The 25,361-nt window shown below is 32.0% G+C and overlaps 2 protein-coding genes across 2 annotated transcripts; both read right to left on the bottom strand.

The window, feature by feature from the left end:
- Positions 1-3,285: 3,285 nt before the first annotated feature.
- On the bottom strand, positions 3,286-20,670 carry LOC108910350 (programmed cell death 6-interacting protein). Its single transcript, XM_018714926.1, has 14 exons — positions 20,364-20,670; positions 20,184-20,302; positions 19,995-20,122; positions 15,620-15,773; positions 15,434-15,558; positions 15,279-15,380; positions 15,007-15,226; positions 14,568-14,872; positions 13,332-13,643; positions 13,063-13,278; positions 11,885-12,034; positions 11,687-11,831; positions 10,409-10,618; positions 3,286-3,945 (listed from the first exon to the last, which is right to left on the bottom strand). The coding sequence occupies exons 1-14, from the start codon at positions 20,567-20,569 to the stop codon at positions 3,770-3,772; spliced, it is 2,568 nt and encodes an 855-aa protein (XP_018570442.1). The 5' UTR covers positions 20,570-20,670; the 3' UTR covers positions 3,286-3,769.
- A 188-nt stretch (positions 20,671-20,858) lies between these two features.
- Positions 20,859-24,747, bottom strand: LOC108909896 (protein artichoke-like). Its single transcript, XM_018714364.1, has 2 exons — positions 24,636-24,747; positions 20,859-23,058 (listed from the first exon to the last, which is right to left on the bottom strand). Exons 1-2 carry the CDS (start codon positions 24,649-24,651, stop codon positions 21,170-21,172), a joined length of 1,905 nt encoding a protein of 634 aa, XP_018569880.1. The 5' UTR covers positions 24,652-24,747; the 3' UTR covers positions 20,859-21,169.
- Positions 24,748-25,361: the final 614 nt, after the last annotated feature.

Below are 25,361 nucleotides of genomic sequence, written 5' to 3'. Positions count from 1 at the left end.
AGAACAACAAATATGAATGTTTGGAGCTTCTAGTCCAGATGGAGCCAGTATCAAACTTAACCATTAAAATTGTATGGCTTATAGATAACTGTAAAACATATTTTAATTTTTGACTTCGTTTCGCCGTGACTGAATATATTTCGCAGTCACGAAATGCTCTCATAATTGAAAAATAAAATATATGACGGAACTAAGGAAATACGTCTAGGTCTAGGTTTGTCAAATAGATCATTATATACCATAATATGTTACCATATCAGTAAGAAATACTTAAAGTAATAAATAAATAATAAATACAGCCCTACCATACCTAGGTTTGTTTTCTGAAAAAGAAATTAACTTGGAAGAGCATAATGAACAGTAGATAATTGCGCCCGGGCACAATAAAGAGATGCCGACTTTTAGTTTTTATACGGTTTCAACTATCTTCGTAAACACCATACCTATATAGGCATATATTGTTTTCTGAAAAATAAATTATTTTTTTGGAAGAACAATAATGAATATTAAATAATGTTTGAAATTCTATGCTTTTCTGTGTGGTTTTTTGTATGACCCCTTATGTGCAGGGGTTGATTTATTATTTTTTTTTTCGTTCAGATGCGGCTAAATTTTCAATAAAATTGATGTTAATAGCATTATATAATTATCTTTTAACAAATAATCAAATAAAAATAGAAATATTCTCTTTCTAGTAAATAAAAAAGCAATAATAATAATAATAATAATAATAATACATTCCTTTATTTATCCATATAAAACTACAGAATTTTTATACATAGTTTTAATGTAAGTAACTGAAAAAATATTGCTTAAAATAGTTAAAATTAGTATTTAACAAAAAACTTATTTTATACAGTAGTAAAATTTTACAATTTTTTTAAATTTTAGCCAAATACAGATTGTTGATTGTGGACTGGTGCTTATGGAAAGAGAAGAAAAGGGTAAATCTTTATGAATTTAATTGCAATGCTGGACTATGCTTTTACACTTGACCCAACGCTGTCACTTCACGCCATATGCAACATGCAACAAAAATGTACCTATATGCAGTACAATGCAAATATTTTTTGTCTATACGAAGGTGCATAACGGTGACCATATCTTTTTTCAGAAAAAATGTACAAAATTTAGAGAAATAAAACGTCAATGCAAAAATATTTTATAATTGCAAAATATATCTTTTTATTATCTGAATGCACAGTGGGTCAATGTTTAAGTAAAAGTGCCAAAAGAAATTAACTGAGAACAATATATTTGTTTAAAAACAGTAAAAAAATAAAAAGCTTTGATATTGCACAAATAGTTGGCTTTTATAGTCCTTAATATGTGATTAAAATTTCAGTGTCCGATTCATCCTATAGTTTTTGCAAAATTCTAAATGTTTATCCCAGGCATTATTTTTGCAATAACTTGACACGCAAAATTACCAAGATATTTTAATTCTGCGGGTGTCATATGAAAGAGAAACACTTCTTTTATTGGAAGAAATAATTTTATTGCAAAAAATTGTTTTTTACCACTGCAAAAACATACCACAAAAACACTGTAATTTTTGTCTTATAAACAATTAGAATAAATTTGTTGCCAGTATATTTAGAGATTATTTTTCCATATAGGTAAAACTGGAATTTTTACACAAATTAAAAAAAGAAAAAGATGCTCTAACTAAATTTGGGTCAAAGTTAGACACTTTAAAAAAAAATCACAGCTACTTTGTTTATAACAATTAAGTATTAAGTATATAAGATATGTAAATTAATTATTCCTATGACTTCCTGAAAAAACCTTAAATATTGATATAATTTTAATTTTTTTTCCCTGAAAAGGAAGCAAGATACGAAAACAAATTTGTATTTTTAGTTGCTTAATGATGAGAAAATTATAATTTTTAAGTCAGTAGCGCACATTTTTTATTTTTTTGGCAAAAATATAGGTTAAGGTGAGCCCCGGGACGCCACTGGACTTAATAATTTTAATATAGTTAGGGCTAAATTAGCCCCTTTCCACCATAAACAACGCAATTTTTTAAAAAAGTTTGATAAGTTTTTTCTTGAAAACAAAGCATTACCAGACCTACGTTTATATAAATTTTTCGTCTTAGAATCACCTCTTGAAGTTTGGCCACATACTTAAATAATACCTGGTATAAAATAGTACCTACCTGATTACCTTATTATGAAAAAAAAGGAAAAAATTGTAAATATATAGGTTGTTTTAGTTATTTTAAGAGGTTCAAGGTCGGTGAAATTAGAGGACAGTTGTGATATTTGGTGACTAAAAGCCAAACAGAATTTTTTTAGTTTTGAAGTTATCGACAAAAAAACAATGTTCCAAATTTTTTTATGTTTTTTAATACAAAACGAAAAGTGGCTCTATAGCAAATAGGCAACCACCAATACATTTTTATAGATTCTATTAGATAGTTTGTCTAAATATGAATTAATGCACAAATAACAGACTTTCCCCCATTCTAACGCAGATTTTCTATAAAATGGACTTGGTTTGAAACTTAAATTACTTATTGTTGTAAAGAAATTTGTAATTTCCGATGCCGCTTGTTCAAAATTACAAATTTCTTTCCAACAATAAGTAATTTGACATTCAAACAAAGTCCATTTTATAGAAAATCTGTGTTAGAATGGGGGAAAGTCTGTTATATGTGCATTAATTCATATTTAGACAAACTGTGTAATAAAATCTATAAAAAATGTATTACTGGTTGCCTATTTGCTATAGAGCCCTCTTAAACTGATTTTGTTACGCAACTTTATTGTGGGGAATTCAAACTCTCGCAACACTTTTGGTTTTTAAGATAAATAAATTTTTAATTTCAAACACCACTTCTTGATTTCTACCTGGTAAAAAAATAACAAAGATAAAAAAGCTAAAAATATTTTAGAAAAAAAAAAAGGCTGAAGAAATAAAAATTAAGGTGAAAAAAAGAAATTAAAAAATTAAATCAATAAAAGAATAGAAACAAAACAAAATATTAAATAAATTAAAAATAAAAAAAATTACTTTGATTGAAATTTTGAGTTCGGTTAAATTTTCATTGAACTCACTTTTTGATAACTAAAAATGCCAATGTAATTCAATATTACATCGTTTCTGCCCTAGAATTTTTGTCGCCGTTCCATATTCACTTTGCTCCACCCATAGCGGTACGTGCTGTCCATCATGAAACGTCCTGTAGAATTGATATAGTAACAGGTTATTCAAAAACAATTTTGCTGAAAACAAAATTGGGAACGGAAAGGTTACGACATTCTCAATGAAACGCAATTTGCTTTATTAGGCATACTTAATATAATATTTATATTTAAATAGGCACGAGCCCGTGCCGCAGTACATAATCATACAAAAATATTCAACATTAAAAAATTAACAATATAGTAAACGATTTACAAAAATTTCAGTAACCACATAATTTTTTTAGTTGGATAAAAGTATACACGTAACTACTTACGACTTGATATAATAATAATGATAATATTCATAATAGGTAATAGCATCTATCTAAAATAAACCTAATTCTTACATGACCAGATAGACACACTCAGACTTTTGCGTAGAAACCCCCCCAAATCATATCACAATATTATAAGGCCGTATATTATTACTTTCTCATTTTATTCGTGTTACTTTTTGCTTAATGGTTGTTACGGTATTCCCCTATCAAAAATGAAATTAACCTTCGCCTAAAATCTGGTCACATAAAAACCGATAACGCTAATTATAAGGGACAGTAGTTTTATCGTATTCGGATTTACCATGGGTTAGGGTTGGATGGATAAGATCCCGGTGGGAAAGTTCCGGGAGGGCAGTTTGGATAACCGCCCGGTTGATTGGGATACCCCGGCTGGCCTGGCTGACCGGGCTGCGGGTATCCGCTGACTGGATGGCCCTGATACCCTTGAGGACCTTGCGGGAATTGATAAGATGCTGCAAAGAAAGTTCAACGGTAAAAAGGAAATTATGGTGCGATTCACAAGTTGTGATGGTGGTCACTTATCAAAAGCAACCAGAGTCAATGATCGTAAGTGAGTGGTCACGTTGGGAAATGACAATCGAATAATTAATTTTTATAGACGGCGGTTGCCAAAAATTATTACCAAAGTCAAAAACTATAATTGATGGGACACATTAAAAAACGACCAAAGTCAGTGACCATAAAATAAAATTATTTAAGAGGGCTCTATAGCAAATAGGCAACCAGCAATACATTTTTATTGATTTTATTACACAGTTTGTCTAAATATAGGGTAGTCTCGAGGTAATGGGCCAAAATTCATAGGTAGATTCCCGAAGCAAAAATATTGCAATTTATCCGAATTTACCTTAGTTTAAAAGTTTCAAAGCCAAATATCTCGAAAACGGTGCGAGATAGCTATTTTCATAAAGTATGCCTTTTTTTGTGTAAAAAAAGTTGGAAAATAAGAATTTGATACCAAAGATGAGATACCTTAAAATATAAAAAAGTTGTGTCGTTTTTAACACACTCAAACTACTGCAGCTACCACCATTTATGAACTTTAACCAAAACGTGAACAGATATCAATTCCTCTACCCAAAGAAATCCAAACCCCAAAATTTTGAGAGGATATTTGCATTTGTTAAGGATAAATGAAAAAAAAAAAAACAAAATAATATTTTACATTTAACACCCTATATCTCTTTAACTGTTAACTTTTGAACTAAAGTAAATTCGACTAAATCACAATATTTTTGCTTCAGGAATCTACCCGTGAATTTTGGCCTATTACCTCAGGACCACCCTGTATGAATTAATGTACAAATAACATACTTTCCCCCATTTTAGTGCAGATTTTTTATAAAATTGACTTGGTTTGAATCTCAAATTACTTTTTTGTGTGTAATGAAATTTGTAATTTAAAAAGTTCGAATGCCGCAAATTACAAATTTCTTTGCAATAAAAATTTATTTGAGTTTCAAACCAACTCCACTTTATAAAAAATCTGTGTTAGAATGGAGGAAAGTCTGTTATTTGTGCATTAATTCATATTTAGACAAACCGTGTAATAAAATCTATAAAAATGTATCGCTGGTTGTTTATTTGCTATAGAGCCCTTTTAATAAAAAAAATTATCAGTGATGACAGTCAGTTCCCAAATTGGACCATCAAATATTTGAAATTAATTAAATACTGACCAATTTTTAGTGATGTTGATGTCATTTACTACAAATGGATGAGGTCAGTGACCATAAATGACAAAAATTACCAATTTTTCCCTTCTATCTAAATAATTCCTTTCAAATGAACATTTATAGTTATCAATAATTGTTTTTATTGCTAAAACATGTTCAAAGGATAATTATTTACTGTTTTAAAAAAGAATCAGTGCAATTTTTGTAAAATACCATATGTGGATATCCAATATATTATATCGCAAAAATAAAGTTTGTATAAGCATAACAAAAGACCGATTGAAGTAAATCCGCTATGTTTAAGTAGACTAAAGTCTGGATCACTAGGAGGCTGAAAAACTGTTTTAGCCTTTCAATTAAGTATTTGTTCTGTATCTGAGGATTTTTAGATTTCTTTGAACATTACAAAAAAAAACAAAATGTATAAATTTTCGAAAATTACTACTGAGAATATATTTTTTTTGGATCTACAGGGTATTACAATAAAGTAGGTCAAGCCGTTAACCATAGATTCTTCAGACTAAGGCATTTTTTAGTTGGGGGAGATTTTTTTAAATAAAGCTGTAGCCCACAGAGCACTTGTTTGCCACCATATCATCGTACAGGGCATCAAAATTACAATTAATTAAAATAAAAAAAATACTTAATAACTCCATTATTTTTAAGGAGTCAGTTCTAATTTTATTTTATGCCAGCATATTTTTTGTGTAATTTTGATACAACAAATCAAAAGCATGAACAGACGGAAGCGTTAAATAAAATACTCTTGAAGTGTGAAAAATTGACATTTACTACTCATGATTTGTGTTTTCAGGAAGTTATAGATTAGATGTTTGATATAGAAAAAAGAAACATTCACAATTTTTTTTAACCAAAATAATTTAAAAAATGTGCTGGTTTAAGATAAAAGTTAAAAAAAAATAGGGGAGTTATGAATAAAAGCCATTTCTTTAATTTCAACTCTCACACCCTGTACTTTGGAAATGAGATACTCAGATTAAAAATGACATAAGTGCCATTATTTTCGCAGAAATAATCTGCGGATGCTTGATCTACTTTTTTGTAACCTTTGTTACCATTAAATTAACATTGAAGACATTCAGAATATTTTTTTAACTATTAATTAACAACAATAATTAATTAAATACATTAAAACTACAACAAACGACAAGATAGACATAAAAAAGATAAAACAAAAAATAAAGAAAGAAAGATAATGGAATAAACACATAAACATATAAAAAAAATGAGAGGACATACAGAAAAACAAATGGTACCTATGAAAGTCGTACAATGGAAGAATCTGAAGCAGGAGACGATGTTGAAGGAATAGAGAATGCAGTGATACTGAAATTGTGGGTGCAGTCATCTGATATGCATCGATTCGTGCAGAAATCTATTGGGAGTACTAACTGGAAAAATGAATGAGATGAATGTGAAAACGAGTTAGTCACTGATTAATTTGTATTTGCTACTTTAGAACAGTGCAAGACTGCCTCGAGGATCAGTAAGAGGGCTGTGCCATGTTCAGCATGTCATAAATTACAATTTTTGTTAATTCAGTTGTAAACTTACAATTTGTCAAGTCAATTTTGAAGGATATCATACGTTCTTTTCGATTAGAGGAAATTAATCATTACTTTTTTAATATACTAAAGAAAACGTGAAAACCTTATTATACAGGATGATTTTAACGTAGAGACATTTATTGCAAAAGGTAATAAATTTTTTGGATAGTAATGAAACAAGATCTGTTTTTAATGTCGTAATTTCAAAAAATACGTTTCTTAACCAGGGTTTCAATACAACTTTTCATCAATCCCCACAAGAAAAACTTCAAAGGGTTTAGACTCAAGGATCTCGGCCAGCGAGCAACAGATCCATCATGACTGACCTACCCATTATGAATCTGTTGACATAAAAATTTTTGCATTTCACACTTAAATAAAACCGTCATCCCCGTTTTGCAATAACCACATACATAAAATTGAGAGAGTTTAGTTTTGTGATTATTATTTGTTGAGAATTGGAACGGGAACTGAGTGTACATAGAAATACAATAATAAAAAGAACGTTAGAAACGTAAATAAGTAAGTTTCTTTTTCTTTTTTACTTTGTCTTGTCATTATTTTTATGATAGTCATTTTCTGTAAAAAAATTAATTAAAAAATAAAAACTCGTTTCTGTTAAACGAAGAAATAACATTTCTCATTACAATTACAGTCCACAAAACTTATATGTTTTTATAAACATTATTAGCATGATGGACGAACACGAATTCATCCCTCAGTAAAATTGGTCCAAAAAAGTTTTGATTATGTTGCTTTGAAAATCACAAAATACAATTTTACTTAGCCATTTTCTAGTGTCCAAGCTTGAACACGTTGATTTTCATATAAAAAAGTTTTTACAACTTTCATTTGGCTTGTTTGAACCTGTAAAGCGAACTTTTACAAATTTCCAAGCAAAAGGGAGAACCCAGTTAGGGAAACGTTAAGCATGTGTGATGCCCCCTTATCACTTTGTTTACACTCCTTGTAAATTTATATTTACATCCATTAGTTTATTATTGTAATATAGTCCGATCAAATTAGATTTTCATGTGCCAAAATTTCGTTCAGTAAACAAAGACACATAAAAACTAGGAAAGATTCCGTAGAATTAATGAACTACTTTACCTCAGCTTCATTTTCAAAATGGCGTCCAAAATTCCAAAAAACTGTATTTTTTTCATTAAAAAAAACTAAACAGTTTAGAAAAAAATGTTTTATACAAAAGTTGTAGCCCAGCCTGATGTCGGTTGATAAACAAATGTTTTAGTTGTTGAAAAAAAAAAAAACCGTTAAAAATTGCATTTAAAACGAAAAAAATTTTTCTTACGAAATTTTCAGAATGTGTGGTCTTTGGCAAGTAGAATAAGTGCATTTTTGTAAAACTGTAAGATATTCGATAGTTTTTGCAAAAATTGAGTTTTTCGAAAAAAATACATTTTTTTTAAGTTTCATTAAATCACACAGGAATGCACTTGCGTGACCCATCTTGGTCCTAAAAGTTTCTCTAAGAGTTGTACTTTTCTAAGCAAATTGTGTATATTTTGCAAAATAATTGAAAATAATTATGCAAAAAATCTACTGAAACTTTGACTTCTTTTTTTGAGTAGAAAAATGTAGATCATTTTTTTATGATTAAAATGTAATCGGAATGGCATTATTTACTGCATTTAAAAGCTGGCATTTTTTCATGAATTTAAAACAAAAATGTTATCCTACGACCAACAGGAATCTAGAAAAACATTTGTTTTCGAAAAAACGCTACGTCATTTATTAATATTAACCTCTGAAATTTACACAAGTTGTAGTTGAATACTTTTACTTCAATATAAAAAAATGCTTGCTCCATTCGATACGTTGATGCGCATGGTGGTGGGGGGGAGAAAAACTGTGATTCAACGTTCTCAGTTAGTGCTCGGCGTGTCTGCTCAGTTTTGAACGATTATTCGTTGTGTGGAGCGGAGGAAGCATTTTACGGAGCCCAACAAAATTAAGTTTACCGTAATAAAAAGGTAAAAAGTAAAAGTATTCAACTACAACATGTGTAAATTTTAGACCTTAATATTAATAAATGAGGTCGTAGCGTTTTTTGAAACAAAAAAAAAATCTTGGCTCCTGTTGGTCGTAGGACATTTTTTAAAATTCTTTCAAAAATGTGAGTTTTCAAATGCTATTGCCATTAAATTTCAACGATAAGAAAAAAATTAACATTTTGCGACCCGAAAAAAGAACTTCGATAGATTTTTCGCATAATTCCAATTATTTTGCAATATGCGTACAATTTGCACAGGAAAGTACAACTCTTAGAGAAAATTTTAAGCCGAAGATGGATCACGTATTACTGTATGATTTATTGAAACTTGGAAAATTTTATATTTTTTTTGAATAACGCAATTTTACAAAAATGCACTTATTGTACTTGCCAAGGACTACATATCCCGAAAGTTTTGGAAAAAAAATCTTTTTTCATTTTAAAGATATAGAAGTTTTTAAAAAATGCGATTTTTAGCCGTTTTTTTGGAATAACTAATACAATGTTTTAATTGTCACTGTTGCGAGAAACAACTACTCTGAGGGCTATATGCCCCTACCAGCATTCAACACCTAGTGCAACAGGTAGGGTCGATGTCAGTTTAAACCCACCAGGTACAGACTAGTTTTGGACTTATTAGTCCTCATCAGTGTGCCATAGGTGAGACAACCAACGAACGAACCAGCCGTTTTGCGTCGTATCGTCACGACAAGGAAATACATTGAATGGCACAGTTGGGAGTCAGCACGACAGATGGAGCCATTTGCGTACAATATGTTTCCTTGTCATGACGATACGATGCAAAACAGCTGGTTCGTTCGTCGGTTGTCTCACCTATGACACACTGATGAGGACTAATAAGTCCGAAACCGGTCTGTGCCTGGTGGGTTAAACTGACGAACGATCCTAGCTGTTGCACTAGGTGTTGCGAGTATAATTCAATGCCGGTAGGGGCATATAGCCCATGGAGTAGTTGTTTCTCGCAACACTGACAATTAAAACATTGTCTTCGCCCTCTGTGGGTGGCAACAAGTACCTGCAATATAGCAGGTCGCTTCCTACTGTAGCCATTTGAATGGCACAGTTGGGAGTCAGCACAACAGATGGAGCCATTTGCGCTCCCGCGTACAACTAATACAATTATTGTTTATCAAGTGTCATCGGGCTCGGCTCAAAATTGTTGTTATAAAAAGTTCTACAACTTTTGTCTACAACATTTTTCTCTAAAATGTTTAGTTTTTTTTTAAATAAAAAAAAACTGTTTTTTGCGAACTTTGGACGCCACTTTGAAAATGAAGCCCTAACACACCGCTGCGGTAAAATAGTTCATTCAATTTTATGGAATTTTTCCAAATTTTTGCACCTTTGTTTACTGAACTAAAAAATGAGGTATTTTCGACATTTTGACCGGCCTAATAAGTACGAGCCATTGCAGTAATTTGGGTACAAATCACAACAGGCGCAACAAAATTTATATGTATCGGCAAATAAAAATGTGAATCATTGTTTTCGTCTTTTGTACACAGCATAGGACAGAACTTGACTTAAAACGGAACACAAAAAATGTCTCAACTTAAAAATCAGCCTGTATATAGAAAAGTAATTAGTAAAAGATAGTTTAGTAGTAGTGGTAATCATCGACAAACGATAAACTTACTTGGGTAAGGCATAGTACCGTACGGGTTGTAACCCTGCGGCATCGGCGGAGGAGCGTACGCTGGGTACGGAGCGCTGCTGGAAGCTCCAAATGGCACGGGCATCCCCTGCACATACACTGGATAAGGCAGTGTTGTCGGTACTTGCGCAGTGGGATTCGGGACAGAAGGTGTAGACGGGGTTGGCGCTGCGGGAGCCTCCCTCTTTGGCTCTAAAAAAAGTAACAAACTGATTCAAAAGGTAAATGCCTAATTGGCTTGTGTGCAACCTTTCAAAATTGTAAAATAAAGATTTTTATTGATATTTTCCCAATTTTTGTACAGGGTGGGCCAAATTTGACACATTTCGGGGGTTGCTCCTATTTCCTTAAAAGATGGACTACATTCTTTTAAAAAATACAAGACAACTTTCAATTTTGTCCATTTTCTTTGATGTTCTATATCTTTTTAATGTCGAATCTTCTTACGTTGTATTTTTTTTTTTTTCAGTTTTTTGTTACAACCCAAACTTTGTTTTTTTAAAATCTGCACAAAATTCCTTTCAAATGATGTACACCACATAGTATTTAAGACAAAAATTAAAAAAAAATTAGTCAAAACAACTTCTTTAATTATTAAACTTACAGTGAAAAAAAAATAGTGAAAGCCGTTCGCTATAAAGGCAACCACCAATCTTTAAAACATTAATTTTAATATTTACCGAATAAATTTAGAGCAACTGAAAATGTTTCACAAAAAAGGCTCACTATGAAAAGTGTTCAAATTGTGTTTCATCCTATTCTCCATTAGTTTTACATGATTGGCATTATTCATCAATTCTATGTGGAGTACAGATAAAAAAACCTGCAACACTGTTTGCTGCAACTCCTACCTGGAATTATAACACTATAGGCGAATGGGGATAAATCAGGGGATCGTGGTGGCCATTGAATTGGCCTGTGATTTCCTATTAAGTTAATAAGTTAATTAAGTTATTACGAAGCGGAAAGTGAGCTCCATCATGCTGAAATAAAGGGCTCCACATCTAAAAATGATCTAATTCGTTCTTCTAAAATTCGTAAATAAATTTCAAAAGTTAAGTTTTGAAAACTTTTGATCTTAAAGTGACAAACGGCCGAAACGAAGAGTTTTTTGAAATGTAAATTATGCAATGAAGATATCGAGGTGTGGTTTTCACTATTTAACTTTTCCCAAAAAACAAACCTGGGACATCTGAACAAATTTTTTTATATCTTTTTTGGAAATGAGAAAAACACTCCAAAGTTCCTTTCACTTCTTACCTGTACCGTAATAGCTGGGGGTGGTAGGAGTTGGAGCCGGACCCGACCTGCTGGACGCTTGCGTGAGGTCTTTGAGCAGCTCCTCCTTCTCGGTTTTTCTGGCGAAGCAGAAGTCCGTCACTTTATTTTGGAAGGTGACCAGCATCTACAAACAGTTTTCCTTTAAAAAACGTCTTGTTGCGATGAAATCTTACTCACTTGAGTTAGATCATTGTAGAACTTTGTGCCCTCCTTCAAGTTATTCTGGAGGTCTCTGAAAATATCGTGGGCGGAAGCGAGCTGGCTCAACATCTTTTCTCTTCCGCCAGTCGTCGATCCGGTCTCAGACATGAACTGAGTATGAGAATCCTGTAAAGGAAATACAGTTTTATTCGACGTTCTTTTATACCGGACAGCTTCGAGGTTTAAACAAGAGATCAATTTTTCCCTCCTTTTCCTGGAAAATAGCCGTTTTTTGTTCTGTATAATTTTTTTTGAAGCTGTGTCATTAAAAAACAGAAATGATAATACAGACGTAAACAAAGTTCATTAAAATCAGTCTAAAAAGTTACGAAGAGTGGTTAAACTTCTTGTATACAGGATGATTCACAACTTATCCAAAAAAAATACGGCATGAGAAATGGAACCAAAATCGTAGAACATTTTTTTGTAACATCTATATAGTTTCCAAGAAAAAAATTATTGAAGTTGTAATACTTTCAACCATTAATTAGCTGGACAACTGTAGTCTCTAGCATCATTCGTAATACGCGTGGAGAGCTAAGTGGCTTCAGTGACCCTGAATACTGAAATCCGATTTTACAATCGTCATTGCAATAGTATTTACAATAGGTTTTTAGTAGCAAGACAACATTTGTATTAGTTCGTAGAAACTGAGTAAGGCAGACCCAAATGTTTTTACATGTCAGTGGACAAAATTTTGAACAGTTGCTGTAACATCGAGTGTCAAATTATTTTATTAATTAAAACCACAAATTAATGCTATTACACTTTGCCACCATGTTGGTCATCATCTGCATGCTTTGCCTTGTGTAGGTTTTACACTGGATCAGTTTCCAGTGCCATGCAGAAGTATATTTTTAAATCATTTTCACAGTCTTTTTTGATTTTTTTTTACAAAATTGTATTTGTAAGAATCCCTTGTACATTAAAACATTTTTTTTGTATAAGTTCTGAATCAACCTTACAATAAACGTTGCAGATCAGTTTTACAATCGTCGTTGCAATAGTGTTTACAATAGTTTTTTAGTAGTTAGTGTCAAAAACATTTTTTTTGTACAAGTTCTGAATCAACCTGTTTACAATAAATGTTTCAGAACTTTCAGACGAAAATATTCCATAAAAGTTGTAAAATTTTGAAACATATTTGACCTTACCTTAATTCTGTTAATCAGCAAAGTCTGCTTCTCAATACTCTCAGAGACTTGTTTCTGCAAGGAACCGTACGTCTGACCTAAAATTTCAAAAGAAATAGCCGGTTCGTTTATAGCCCCGTCCTTAGCCAAAGCCGAGAGGAACTTATCCTTCATGTCGGTGGTGGCGCTTTTCAACTCGGACTCGATCGCTTCCCTCTCCGCTTTCACCGTTTCAACCTGAAAAAATAAACTTAACTATCGTCTCAAAAAAACGACGAACAAACGCTTACTTCCTCCATAAGTTGTCTCAAAGTAGCCGCAGACGAACTATCGGCCACATTTCCGGAAGTTCCGCTGGGCAGAGCTGCCTCTATGGAACCGGGACCGGCGCTCAGCAGTTCCATGAAGTACTTGTGGGTCTCGAATTTATCACGGACAACCTTATCGGCTTGGACAGCGTTGTTGATTATCTGCCTGTATTTGGCCGCGTTGGAAATGAATGTACCGGTTAATTTGTCAGAGGGGGTCCTCGTCCACTTCTCTTTGAATTGTTGCCTTAAGGCGTCGTCCGCGGATTTCTCCTCATTCAACATCCTGTCAGTCTACAACAGGATTAATCGATGTAACTTCACAATAACTTGGAAAAACATGAATTTTACGCAATGTGTAGGTTTTGGTCAAGATGCGTATTACATTTTTCTGTTGATCTTAAAAGTCGTGCTTCATTTCATTAAGCAATATTTTTGATTTAGAATCATTTTTCAGTGGTACTATTTTATGTCCAGAAATACTTCACTTCAATTACTTTACGTCCACTTTTACTTCACAACACTGGATCATTTAGTTTCACCGTATCAAAGGTGAAATATTTGTGTCTGTGAAGTATTTGTGGACATGAAATAATAAGACATCAAAAAAGAGATGTCTTTCATTTGGAAATAAGTTCCTAAAGCTATATTTAAGATGAGGTAGGCAAAAGCCTATAGTTTTTTTTAATCCTTAGAGGTTTTCTTTATTCCATTAAAAAAATATAATTTTTTCTAGAGGTTGAAACTTAATATAAGTAACCCTGTAAAACATGAATAATATGAAAATATGGAAAAGAGTCGAGCTTCGTTCCATTATGCAATATTTTTGATTTAGAGTAATTTTTCATTGGCACTATTTTATGTCCAGAAATACTTCACTTCAATTACTTTACGTCCACTTTTACTTCACAACACCGGATCATTTAGTTTCACCATATCAAAGGTGAAATATTTGTATCTGTGAAGTATTTGTGGACAAGAAATAATAAGACATCAAAAAAGAGACGTCTTTCATTTGGAAGTAAGTTCCTAAATCTATATTTAAGATGAGGTAGAAAAAAGCCTATATTTTTTTAGTCCTAAGAGGTTTTCTTTATTCCATTAGAAAAAAAATTGTAGAGGTTGAAACTTAATATAAAATAATTCTGTAAAACATGAAAAATATGGAAAAGTGAACACAAATAAAATATATGCGGATAATCTGAACTTTGAACTTACCTCATCTAAGATATCTTGGTTCCTCTTGAGCAACTCGGGTAACTCCGTTATCATCCTCTCCACTTCCGAAATGCCTCCCATTGAGCTAACAACGCTGGCCTTTTCCAGAATGGAGGGGGGTACGTCGCTGCCCCCTCCAGTAACTTCAATAGCGGCCGGCAGATTCAGGCTTGCCAACAGCCCATTCAACTGCTGAGTAGCCTCCCTTAATCTAGTGATTTCCGTGTTGACAATTTCAGTTTTACGCAAATCATAGGATGCCAAAGCTTGGTGCACTGGGACGGGCACCAATTCATTGAACAGATCTGAGAAAAAGTAAATAAAATCAATGTTTCATCGGATGTTCCTCAGGGATCATCTTTGAGTCTCTTTCTGTTCTGTTCTGTTTTAAATGACTGCCAATGCTGAAAATTTAAAATGTTTTATCGGATATAATCACCTTTGAAGTTCTGGCTCATTGGGTGCGACAACTGAAGGACTTTAGCCGGTTGTGCCTTTCCTATGGGATCGACTGCCTTGATATCCGGAATCCTCTCATGGTAGATAAAATCGTTATCCTTCCTGGCCTCGGTCAGGTTCCTTTCAGCTTTGGAGGCCAAATCTTCAAACAATGCCCTACCTGCTCTCGATTGGGCAGCTTTAAACAACTCGGTAGAACGCTAAAATGTTATCGTTTAGGCAAATTAATCTTAGACGTTTATTCATAGGTACCTGAAGACGTGAAATTTCCTCGCCAATGTTCTTGTTGGCTTTGCAGACTAGACTTTGATACAATTCAGCAACTGCGCCCAAAGCTGCTTGTTTACCTGCAATCTAAGATTTATTCGTTATTAAGGATATCAGCACTTTCAATTTTAAACACTTACTATAGGGACCCAATCCTTGTCCCATATAGGCTTCAAATTTTCCCTTTGGAATACCTTGAGGCATTCTGCGTACAGGTCTTCACACTGCGAGGCCAATTTCGCAACTATTGAATCTTTCATGTTGTCTAAAATGTCAGAAAAGTTTATATTTTAATAAGTACACAGTGATTATAAACATTTTCGTACCATGAATGGCTTTGTGGACGAATATTTGTTGAGCCTGTGCTAACATCAATTGAGATAGTGCTCCCAGTGTATCTGGATTCAAATCCGGTGTAGGATCTTGCTGGATTGAGAGCATCACTGTGGATTTTAAGTGGTTGAAGATTCCTGAGGCTTGCTGAAAAAATTATTAATTAATTATGTCAGAGAATTATTACTTTACACAGTAATAGACAACATCAGGATGCTTCCTTGCTGTGATGTATCATGTGAGAATACGAAGTGTCATTCCCTTTCGACTGCAGCAGTTCTCAATAGGTGTATTAATTTCTGTTGCTATAAGTGGACCTGACCAGTAAAAACATAAAGACAGTGTTTATTTATGCCAGCGCAGATGATCCCATTTAATTCAATTATATCTCCCAGTTTGTTATTTGCAAGAACAAAGGGGTGATATCTTTTATATTAATTTAAGATCACTCTAATAGGAAGCTCACAGCTTGATCCTTTTAGATTTGATTATTTTTGAGTGTGTCTTCATTTACTTCGATAGATAATCTAAACGATAGTTTATTTTTGATGTGGGAGCAGTATCATGTCAAAAAAATATTAAGGAGAAAAAATTTGCGAAGACATGAAAAATTAAATTAAAGAACGATAGATATATACCAAAACAGTATTATTGTTGAGCCTTCAAATTGCGACATGTACATATTTTCAACAAAACGCGTGAAGTACAGAATTTGATAAAAGACATCAAACTGCATAATCTGGTTAAAAACAGGCCATCTTGTTTACAACCAAACACACAAGCATTTGCGTGACAATACCTCTATCTTTCCTAAACATAATTCAATGGTGTAACACGAACTGCAAGATAAAACTAAGGTTGGAAAATTTCGATGCTGGAGATACTGTTGGCCAAAATAAATCGATTGAGACAAATATGCCTTATGCAAATGTTGCAGGTTTCATCAGTTTAATTTAAGGATTAAAAGTTGCTTAAAAATGAAATGTATTGAAATTCGTATATGCAAATATCTCGATAACCAAGGAAGATATTGAAAACAAACTTTTTTATGAAACGAAGGACATTCTTTCATATTTTCAATATAAAATGACCGTAATTCTAAAGGCAAAGAAAATCTTCCCGTATTTACTAAATAACTGACGCTTTATACAAGCAACGCCAAAATGAGTTAAAAATTCTTGTCATGTCAAAAGAAATAATTGTGACAATTCTTTTATTCATACTCTTGACAGTTTTCAAAATTATTGAGAAATTTCATAATAAAATTCAAACATTGAACGCCATACCATGTACCTTTGAAACCGGCAACATTTGCATAAGGCATACTTGGCTCAATCGACTTTTATTTCAGCCACCAGTATCTCCAGCTTCTCACCCTTTCGCAGACACCCTATATATGTAAAGTGTAAATACATCTTGAGCATCCATATTTTTAACCTGACAAAGTATATATCCAACTTTAAACAAATACGACCAAATTGTAATATACCGGCTGATTCAGTTTGATATTCGCGGCCTCATATCTGTTTTATTTTAACAAATAGCTATAACAAACCCTATATATTTTTAAATCACTGCTCAAACTCTATCAAATGACATTATTAGATCGTCTCCATGGTAACATGTGTCAAAATTGCTATAGTCAATTGTTTTTGTTCAAATGGCACACTATATATTTTTTTATCAATTCTGGAAGATATTCTTTTTCTGCGTTCAGCTATGTAAGGAAGTCTATAGTTTCATTAAAAATATTGGTAGAAAAACAGCAAAAAAGATGAATCCTACTGTCAGTAGCTTTATTCTGAAAAATGATAGCCAGCTGTGGAAACAACTGAATTTTAACGTTTCTAAATAACGGTTTGTCAAAATAATTGACATTTTGTACCTACCTATTATATTTATAACTAATAATTGTAACATGAATACTTACAGTAACCAAGAAAAACTAGAAGTTTTCAAAAGAAAAGAAGAGTTTTTAAACTCAGAAGGGCAAGAGATGAAGAGGGGGAGTGATAAACAGAGCTATTTTGTGTTTGGAAGCAAATGGAGGTCATTTTGTACATTTGAAATAAGCATCATTTTAAATTGTAATATTACTATCATATTAAAAATAAAATATGTTACTTTAAAAAACATAATAACTTGTTTCCACAGCTGGTTATCATTTTTAAGAATAAAGCTACGTAAAGTAGGGTTCATCTTTTTTGCTGTTTTTCTACCAATATTTCTAATGAAACCATAGACTTCCTTACATAGCTGAACACAGAAAAAATATCTTCCAGAATTGATAAAGAAATATATAGGGTGCCATTTGAATAAAAACAGTTGACTATAGCAATTTTGACATATGTTATCATGGAGATGATCTAATAATGTCATCTGATAGAGTTTGAGCGGCGATTTAAAAATATATAGGGTTTGTTATAGGTATTTGTTAAAATAAAAGAGATACAGGGCCGCAAATACCAAACTGAATCACCCGGTATATTACAATATCTGTAGGAGTTACAGAAATCTGAGGCCGAGTGTCATGTTGCAAAATACGGTAACAAAAAAATATAATATATACAGTACCGGAGGAATACGAAATACAAATCATATCCATAACATTCAAAATTATAACAAGTTTTTCATTACAATCGAACAAAAACATTGGCATTTCTTGGTTGCTTGTTAGCTCATAAAAATAACTGATTTGTTGGTTGAGGTTCAAGGGTCAAACAATAATAATAATAATAACTTCAAGTTAGTTCCGTTGCATCTTAAAACCAAATTATTGCTTTGCTTTGAGCAATGCAAATCCCTAGTAGTATGTTATGTTAGAATTATGTAATGTCACGCTTTATTTAATATTATTTTTACTTTTGACTAAACCTAATGCCTATTTCACCAAAGTTGATAAGATGCTTGGAGCACCCGCGCAGAGCATTCAGAGACTCAGAGATGACACGGGACGAGCAGAAATATAAAGTACATGTGTGTTAGTGCCTACACCAGTAGCAGCTGGTAAAAATTAAAGTTGTTACATTTGATACGTTTGATAATGAAATGTGGGACCTACACTGTTTTTAACATAATTTGTGCAGTAAAAAAAAAAATAGGTTTCATCCATGTTTCACTAACAAAATATGAAAAATTTAAGTTTCAGTAGCCGCCACTGGGCCGGTACTTATCAACATTTTTAACACCCCAAGTATAATTTTTTATAGAAAAAAATATATTACTTTACTTAAATGTTTAAAAATTTTTTAAAAAGTCTATAAGGTTGCCTTGTATCATATTGGTAGAATATAAAATCATAGTGACTTAGGATTTGTTAAACATCTGCTGTTTTTCAATAATCAATGTTTTTTTACAAAATGGCTTCTTCTTAGGGAACAGATCTGACATCTGGGTAAAACTCATTTAGAATATAAATTACTTTCAAGACATTTTGTCAAATAGTTTTTAATCTCAGGATTTAAAGTAAAATAACTTGTTATAAATAAACTTATTAACTGTTTTCTAAGGAAATGTTAGTCGATTTATATTTAGAGTTGCAAATAGGGGTTACAATTACATCTAATTAAGGTTTTTATTGCTCTAAACAGTAATATAAACTAATTGTGCTGCATGGGGGACATACCTCCAATGTTTGAACTTTTTCATCAAGTCGGTATTAATTATTTTTTTATTATATGGTTTAATCCAGCTTTTAAAAAATATTTCTAATGATCCTGTATATCGGAAGAGTAAAGGTCTCTTAAAAATATTTTAAAATTGAAATACATTTCCTTTACCAAGAGTCGTTTATTTATTATGGCTTCAATATCAATTCAAACTGATAAATAACCACTTTTCTCAAAATCACTTTGTTTGGGATAAATTGAACTCAATTTCTCATACAATTAAACGTTTTTGTGAGAGAAATGTTTTTTAATTTAAAAATATTTTTAACAAAAATTTACATTACATTTTTATTTTTACATACATAAATCCTTCTGATATACAGGGTGTTTACTGAACTGTTTTGCAATTAAATCAAACATTTATATATTTCATGCAGATGAAACTAAACACTGGTAATTTAAGTATAACATCATGATTACTCATCATCATATCATAGATATTCAAATTAATAGTCACAGAACACAATGATAAAATAACTCGTTCTTGTTTATTCTATTTATAGTGGGGGTAATAATATAATAAAACTTTCATAACTTAATATGTCGACTTGTTGTAGTATTTTATAATAATACATACTTTAAAGAACAGTGAGGTAGTTACCACAACAGAATTAATTATCAAAACATATGCAAACTATTTAAAATAATGGATATAAAACATATCTCGAAACATACCTACTAAAGATTTTTATTTACTAACCTGTAACAATTTAGCTGCGAATTTCAATCCATCATCACTTTCCATACTTTGTGCTGCAGCCACACCACTTTGCAGGGCTGCAATGTTGAACAAAACACAAACTTTTTCATAGCTCAGTGAAGGAATTGCTAAAAATAGAAGAGATATTGATTAATTTCTTCCTCTTTTCTTCACTTATACTTAACTTACTCAAACTCATCCTGCTTCCAAAAATATTTCCTCTATCAAAAGCATCTTTCCACTTAAATGGAACCTGGAGTTCCTGTGAAGGAATTTTGCTTTCCAGGCTCACTATTTGATCATAATAACTGAAATACGTGGGTTAATAAGCGATATTTAGAAATAAAAGAAATTAAGGATGAATCATACCCATAAATAATTTCCAGTGAACTCTCATACTTCTCAAAGGCCTTCCATATAGCGTTGTTTCTAAGCTTTGAGAACTCATTTATTGCGTCTGAACAGTCTTCCGGTTTGTCTGCTGTGCTGTACCTGGACTGGATCAAGTTTTTTAGCGGCTTAACGATGTCAACTTCGCTCGGTTTCTTTAACGGCACCGATATTAGTTCTGCCATTTTTATGAATCACAAGTTACAACTGTCACTTGCACTTGAACGCTATGCTGTCACCACAAAAATAAAAACCGCAAGGCGCAAAGAATGGAGAACAGAGACAACACACGCATGACTTTTTCACAGATACAGTTAGTTCTCTATTCGTCAACCCTCGCTAGTTAAAAAGGTTAATTTGTACCTTGGCTACTAGATGGCTCTGGCAGACATAATGTGAATAATTATTTGAATGTGTATATTTCAGGACATATTTATGTAGATATAAGAATGCGACTTTTAACATTATTTTATTTTTACATATATGGTAGTACATAGTAACTATTGTTATAACTTAAATATTAAATTATCACAAAAAATATATTGTATGGGTACCATCACGTGATAAAGAATAAAACAGATTTTTAGAACTAAAAATTTTTACAGTATGAGATCGTAACCTAATGATCGTAAAAGTTAAATGAATATAAATGTTTTCTTTTCACCCGACACTTTCGAATTACAGTCTCTGTAAATAAATTTGCGATATTTGCTGTACAAGCGCTAGATTGAATAAATTGCTAGAACGAACATGTTTTATTTATTTATAACAATGCACATATTACATTATAGTTGTATTTCTTGTTCATCTCTGTGTCTTGTGTAAAAAAACTGCTTAGCTTCATTGAAGCAAGAAGAGCATTTAGGCAAAGCAAATTTCATACAAATTAAAAGCGACAATATAATTAAAACAACTACAATCACAGTCATTTTAGAGGAAATTTCTTTCTCAAATGCTTTAACAGAATCCAAATACTTTGACAAATTTACTGAATCATCGGTCTGGTTAGCCTGTTGGCTACTATTATTAGTGTTGGTACAAGGTATCCCAAAAACGTTAGTGACGTTAAATGATGTGCCGTGAGTCAAGGGCGTATTTCCTTTAAAATTGTCTATCAAACGCTTGCATGTCCAGTTATTGCCAAACAAAGTGATTTCCCTGAGCCAAAACGTGTGGGTCCGGATATTTCTTGCTTCGAGATCGCTTAAATGGTTGTAAGAAATATTTAGAAATGCAAGGTGTTTTGTACTGTGGAAAATATTTTCATCTAAATGAGAGATATTGTTGTAACTTATGTCCAATATGGCTAATCCACTGAGGCCTGTGAATAACCCTACTTCTAAATTGATGATTCTATTGTGGCTCAAGTTCAAATCTCGTAGTAGATGTAAGTTTCTAAAACAGCCCAAGTGAAGGAGACGTATTGAGTTGTGCTGCAGCCAAAGCTGCGACAGAATCGTCATAGTTCCGAAGGTATCATATCCAATTTCTTCTAAGTTATTATAACTGAGGTCCAGCTTCATCAAATTATGCATATTGGACAAGTTTCGTATTTCACTCAAGGAATTTTTGCCCAGGATCAAAGTCCTAAGCGGTATGTTAAGATTAGAAAAGTCTAAGTTGGTTAGACTGTTTGCTGCTAAAGACAATATTCCAAGTCGTGACAAATTATTTAACATTTGAATGTCGATATTTCGTAAGCCATTACCATCTAGATTTAATGTAATTAAATTCTTCGTGTGATGGAAAGTTTTTGTATCTATAGAAGGACCAAGTGAATTGTAACTGAGATATAAATCACTTAAGGCATATAGGTTATATAACGAATTTGTTACTGTCTTTAAATTATTAAAATTCAAGTCAAGGTTATCTAAGTTTTCCAAATTTGAAAAATCGACAGACATTAATCGGTTATTACTGGCGTTTACAGAAAAAAGGGAGTTTGGATAATATCTAGCATCCAATATAGTGATGAAATTATTAGCAATATTTAAAAATGTCAAGGCTTTACACCCAGAGAAAACATGATCACTCAGTCCTTTCAACAAATTGTTGTTTAAGTAAATAGTTTGTAATAGGGTCATGGTTTCAAACAGACCGAAGTGAAGTTCTACTAATTTATTGAATGATAGGTCTAGTTCCTTGATATTGGTCAAGGAACTAAAAGAATCTTCTTCAATATCCGTGATGTCATTATATTTTAAGTACAGTTTCTCGAGTCCTGACAATCCCTGGAAATTGTTAACTTTGATCTCGCTTATGCTGTTGTTCTGTAAACTCAAAAATTCTATCCGTGATGAACTAAAACTCTTGTCCTTTATTTTTTTAATATCGTTGTGGTCTAATATGAGCGAAGTGACGTTAAAATCCTTAAAAGCTTCGTCTTGAATAATTTCCACGTTAGCTTGTATCGTCACATTGTTAAAGGTGACATTAAGAAACATTTCTCGGTTCAATTCGGGAATGCTACTGTTTAACACTAACAAATCTTCGATACTATAATCCATTTTGGCTAAGATGTCTCTATTTAAGTTATAGCTGGGAGTTATTTTGGTACACGACATATAAATATAGAGTCTGCGTTTAAAGGTTCTGATTTTTGTGCATATTTCTTCAGAGGGATTTATTAGAATTAAGGTTAAGACGATGTGGATCCACATCGAGCAGGTAAGTTCTGAAAGAACAGAAATTTTTCCCATGTAATATTACTACTTTTATGGTTGTATAAGCTAAGCTATCTTATATAACATCTAGTGTAAGATTTTGACCACGATCATTCAGGAATCCAATAAAATTGTTCTCGACATCTTGCCGTTTTTGGGATACATAGTAAAAAAAAAGGAAAATGTTGTACACATAAATATCTTCTGAACAAATAAAAATGTTGAAATTTTGAGTGCGTAAACAACAATAAAATGGAATTCAACTTAGAAAAATTAATAACATCAAAAAACTAACTCGAAAGTTGTCAAATTTACGTGTTTTTTCACTTTTTTTTACTGCCCTCTAAAATCTAGACGACCTAACGAAAAATTAGTCATTTTATGTTGTAGGCAATTAAATTACCTACAATTTTGGTATCTAAAGCCATATATCACCAATTTGTTAGCTGTGAAACAAAGGTTGAATGTGGAAAAATCAGTTTTCGAAAACCGCAAGTTATTTTTGCAAATAGCGATGGATGATGATGAAATTTATGGAAAAGACGGTCAATCCAGTGACTAACATGTGTGTCAAAGGTCGATTCGATTGATCGTGGAAGTGTTGCATCAGTTATTTGTTAATTAATTTCGTTGGTTTTTTGGCAGCTAATTGTTTAATTACTAAAGTTAATTTTAGAAATTAATATCGTAGATGCAGGTTCTAATTGATTAAAAGAAACGTATCGAAAAATAAATTTCAAAAAGTTGAAATTAATTAGCCCTTTACAACTAAGTATGACGTGTAAAACGACGTTATAAACAAATTGTGCAAATGCTGCTCGGGAATTCGCTCTTTTCCAGAAATCACCTACGCCTCTTTGTTCCCAAGGTTATATAACGTTAATTGTTAATTAACTATTGGACGTATCGCATTAGGATTTTAAGACAATTAAAGAAAATAAACTTTTATTTTCAGAAAGTTTTACATTGATAGTTCCTGTAATAAACGCGCTAGCAGCAGTTTGCTTAAAGATTTTCGTATTTTCATTAATCTGCTGTTTATTTAAGGGTACTACCCTGTATATGAAAATTGGACAATATGCTTCTTGATTTTTGACAAGTTGTTTAGTAATTTAAAAAAGTTAAGAGCACATATTCGTTCAAAGTAGGTATTTGCGTATCAAAAACGACAAAAAAAACTCCCTATTGGCGCCTCATAACTTTTGAGAAAAATATAATGGAAATACCTCTGATATTTCTGATATCTGTTGAGACATAATTTCATTACACATTATTTAAAAAACGAAGGGTCTCGAAAACAAGTTTATATTGCAAATTTTTACTTACTATATGTATTCCTAAATTTTCATGGTCGGGACAACCTGTATATTAAATAGATAAAAAGATCTATAAATGTATGGGATTTAAATAAAATATTAGACGATATAAGAACAAACTCGTGCTCTTGAATTGATAATAATGCAATGAGATTAAAGTTTTGACCTTTAGGATGTACCATTTACTGACTCTCTCTATTTCTTTTAGAGACAAAACAATAATTTAATTAAATTACATAGTATGTATGTATATGAATGTTAACGACACTTACTGTAAAGTAATACCATTATGCACTCAAACTAACTACAAATTTAAATTAACTTTAGTGGAGTATTTGGCAGAAATGGACGTTAACAAATGAAAGCTTATTGGAAGCATGCTTATCAAACGTCCTCTCTGTTGTGTCTATTTAAAGATATAAATATTTACGTGCATAATGATATTGTTGGACAGGGCACTCTTATCTCTTACATTTTATTGTGCAAAATTATTTCATCAATATTTTATTTCACGCACATTTTCAAAATTTGGTTTTTAAAAAGTAGTTTAAATGTTGAATTATAATTTATAATAGGGTATTATACAGGGTGTTTCTAGGGTCTGTACAACGCTCCACTAGATATAGTACGGCTCAAAATAAGCCGATTTAACTAAACTTGGCCTAAAATTGATAACAACGACATTGCTTCATAAATACAATTTTTTAATGATAATATACTGGAAATAACTACTGTACAGGGTGTCGCATAACGAATGTTACATACTACAAGGGTCGGTATAATCTAGAACCCAAATGGTGTCGATTTAACCAAACTTGCTTACACGAAAAATGTCGCAAAAAAGTTACAAGGTGTTAAAGTTTCTTTTTTATTTCTTGTTTTCTCGTTAATGCAGAACTGATTTGAGAAAAATTTGCTGTTGTTTAGTTTCTCTTCATGAAGTATGCAGTTATTATGTTCCTATTGGGTTAAACCATACAGGGCGTTCATTTTACTAC

This window comes from Anoplophora glabripennis, unplaced genomic scaffold (genome assembly GCF_000390285.2).
Source record: "Anoplophora glabripennis isolate ALB-LARVAE unplaced genomic scaffold, Agla_2.0 scaffold27, whole genome shotgun sequence".
Taxonomy (NCBI): Eukaryota; Metazoa; Arthropoda; class Insecta; order Coleoptera; family Cerambycidae; genus Anoplophora; species Anoplophora glabripennis.
The sequence above is the reverse complement of the archived record's forward strand: the minus strand, read 5'-3'. Positions and strand labels throughout refer to the sequence as shown.

Excerpts from the sequence above, each read along its gene's own strand:
- LOC108910350 (XM_018714926.1), bottom strand. The coding sequence starts at position 20,569 with ATGGCAGAACTAATATCGGTGCCGTTAAAGAAACCGAGCGAAGTTGAC. Across the intron at positions 20,123-20,183 it reads TGGAAGCAGGATGAGTTTGA|CAATTCCTTCACTGAGCTAT; the intron begins GTAAGTTAAGTA and ends TTCTATTTTTAG. Across the intron at positions 13,644-14,567 it reads ACCAAGATATCTTAGATGAG|ACTGACAGGATGTTGAATGA; the intron begins GTAAGTTCAAAG and ends ATCCTGTTGTAG.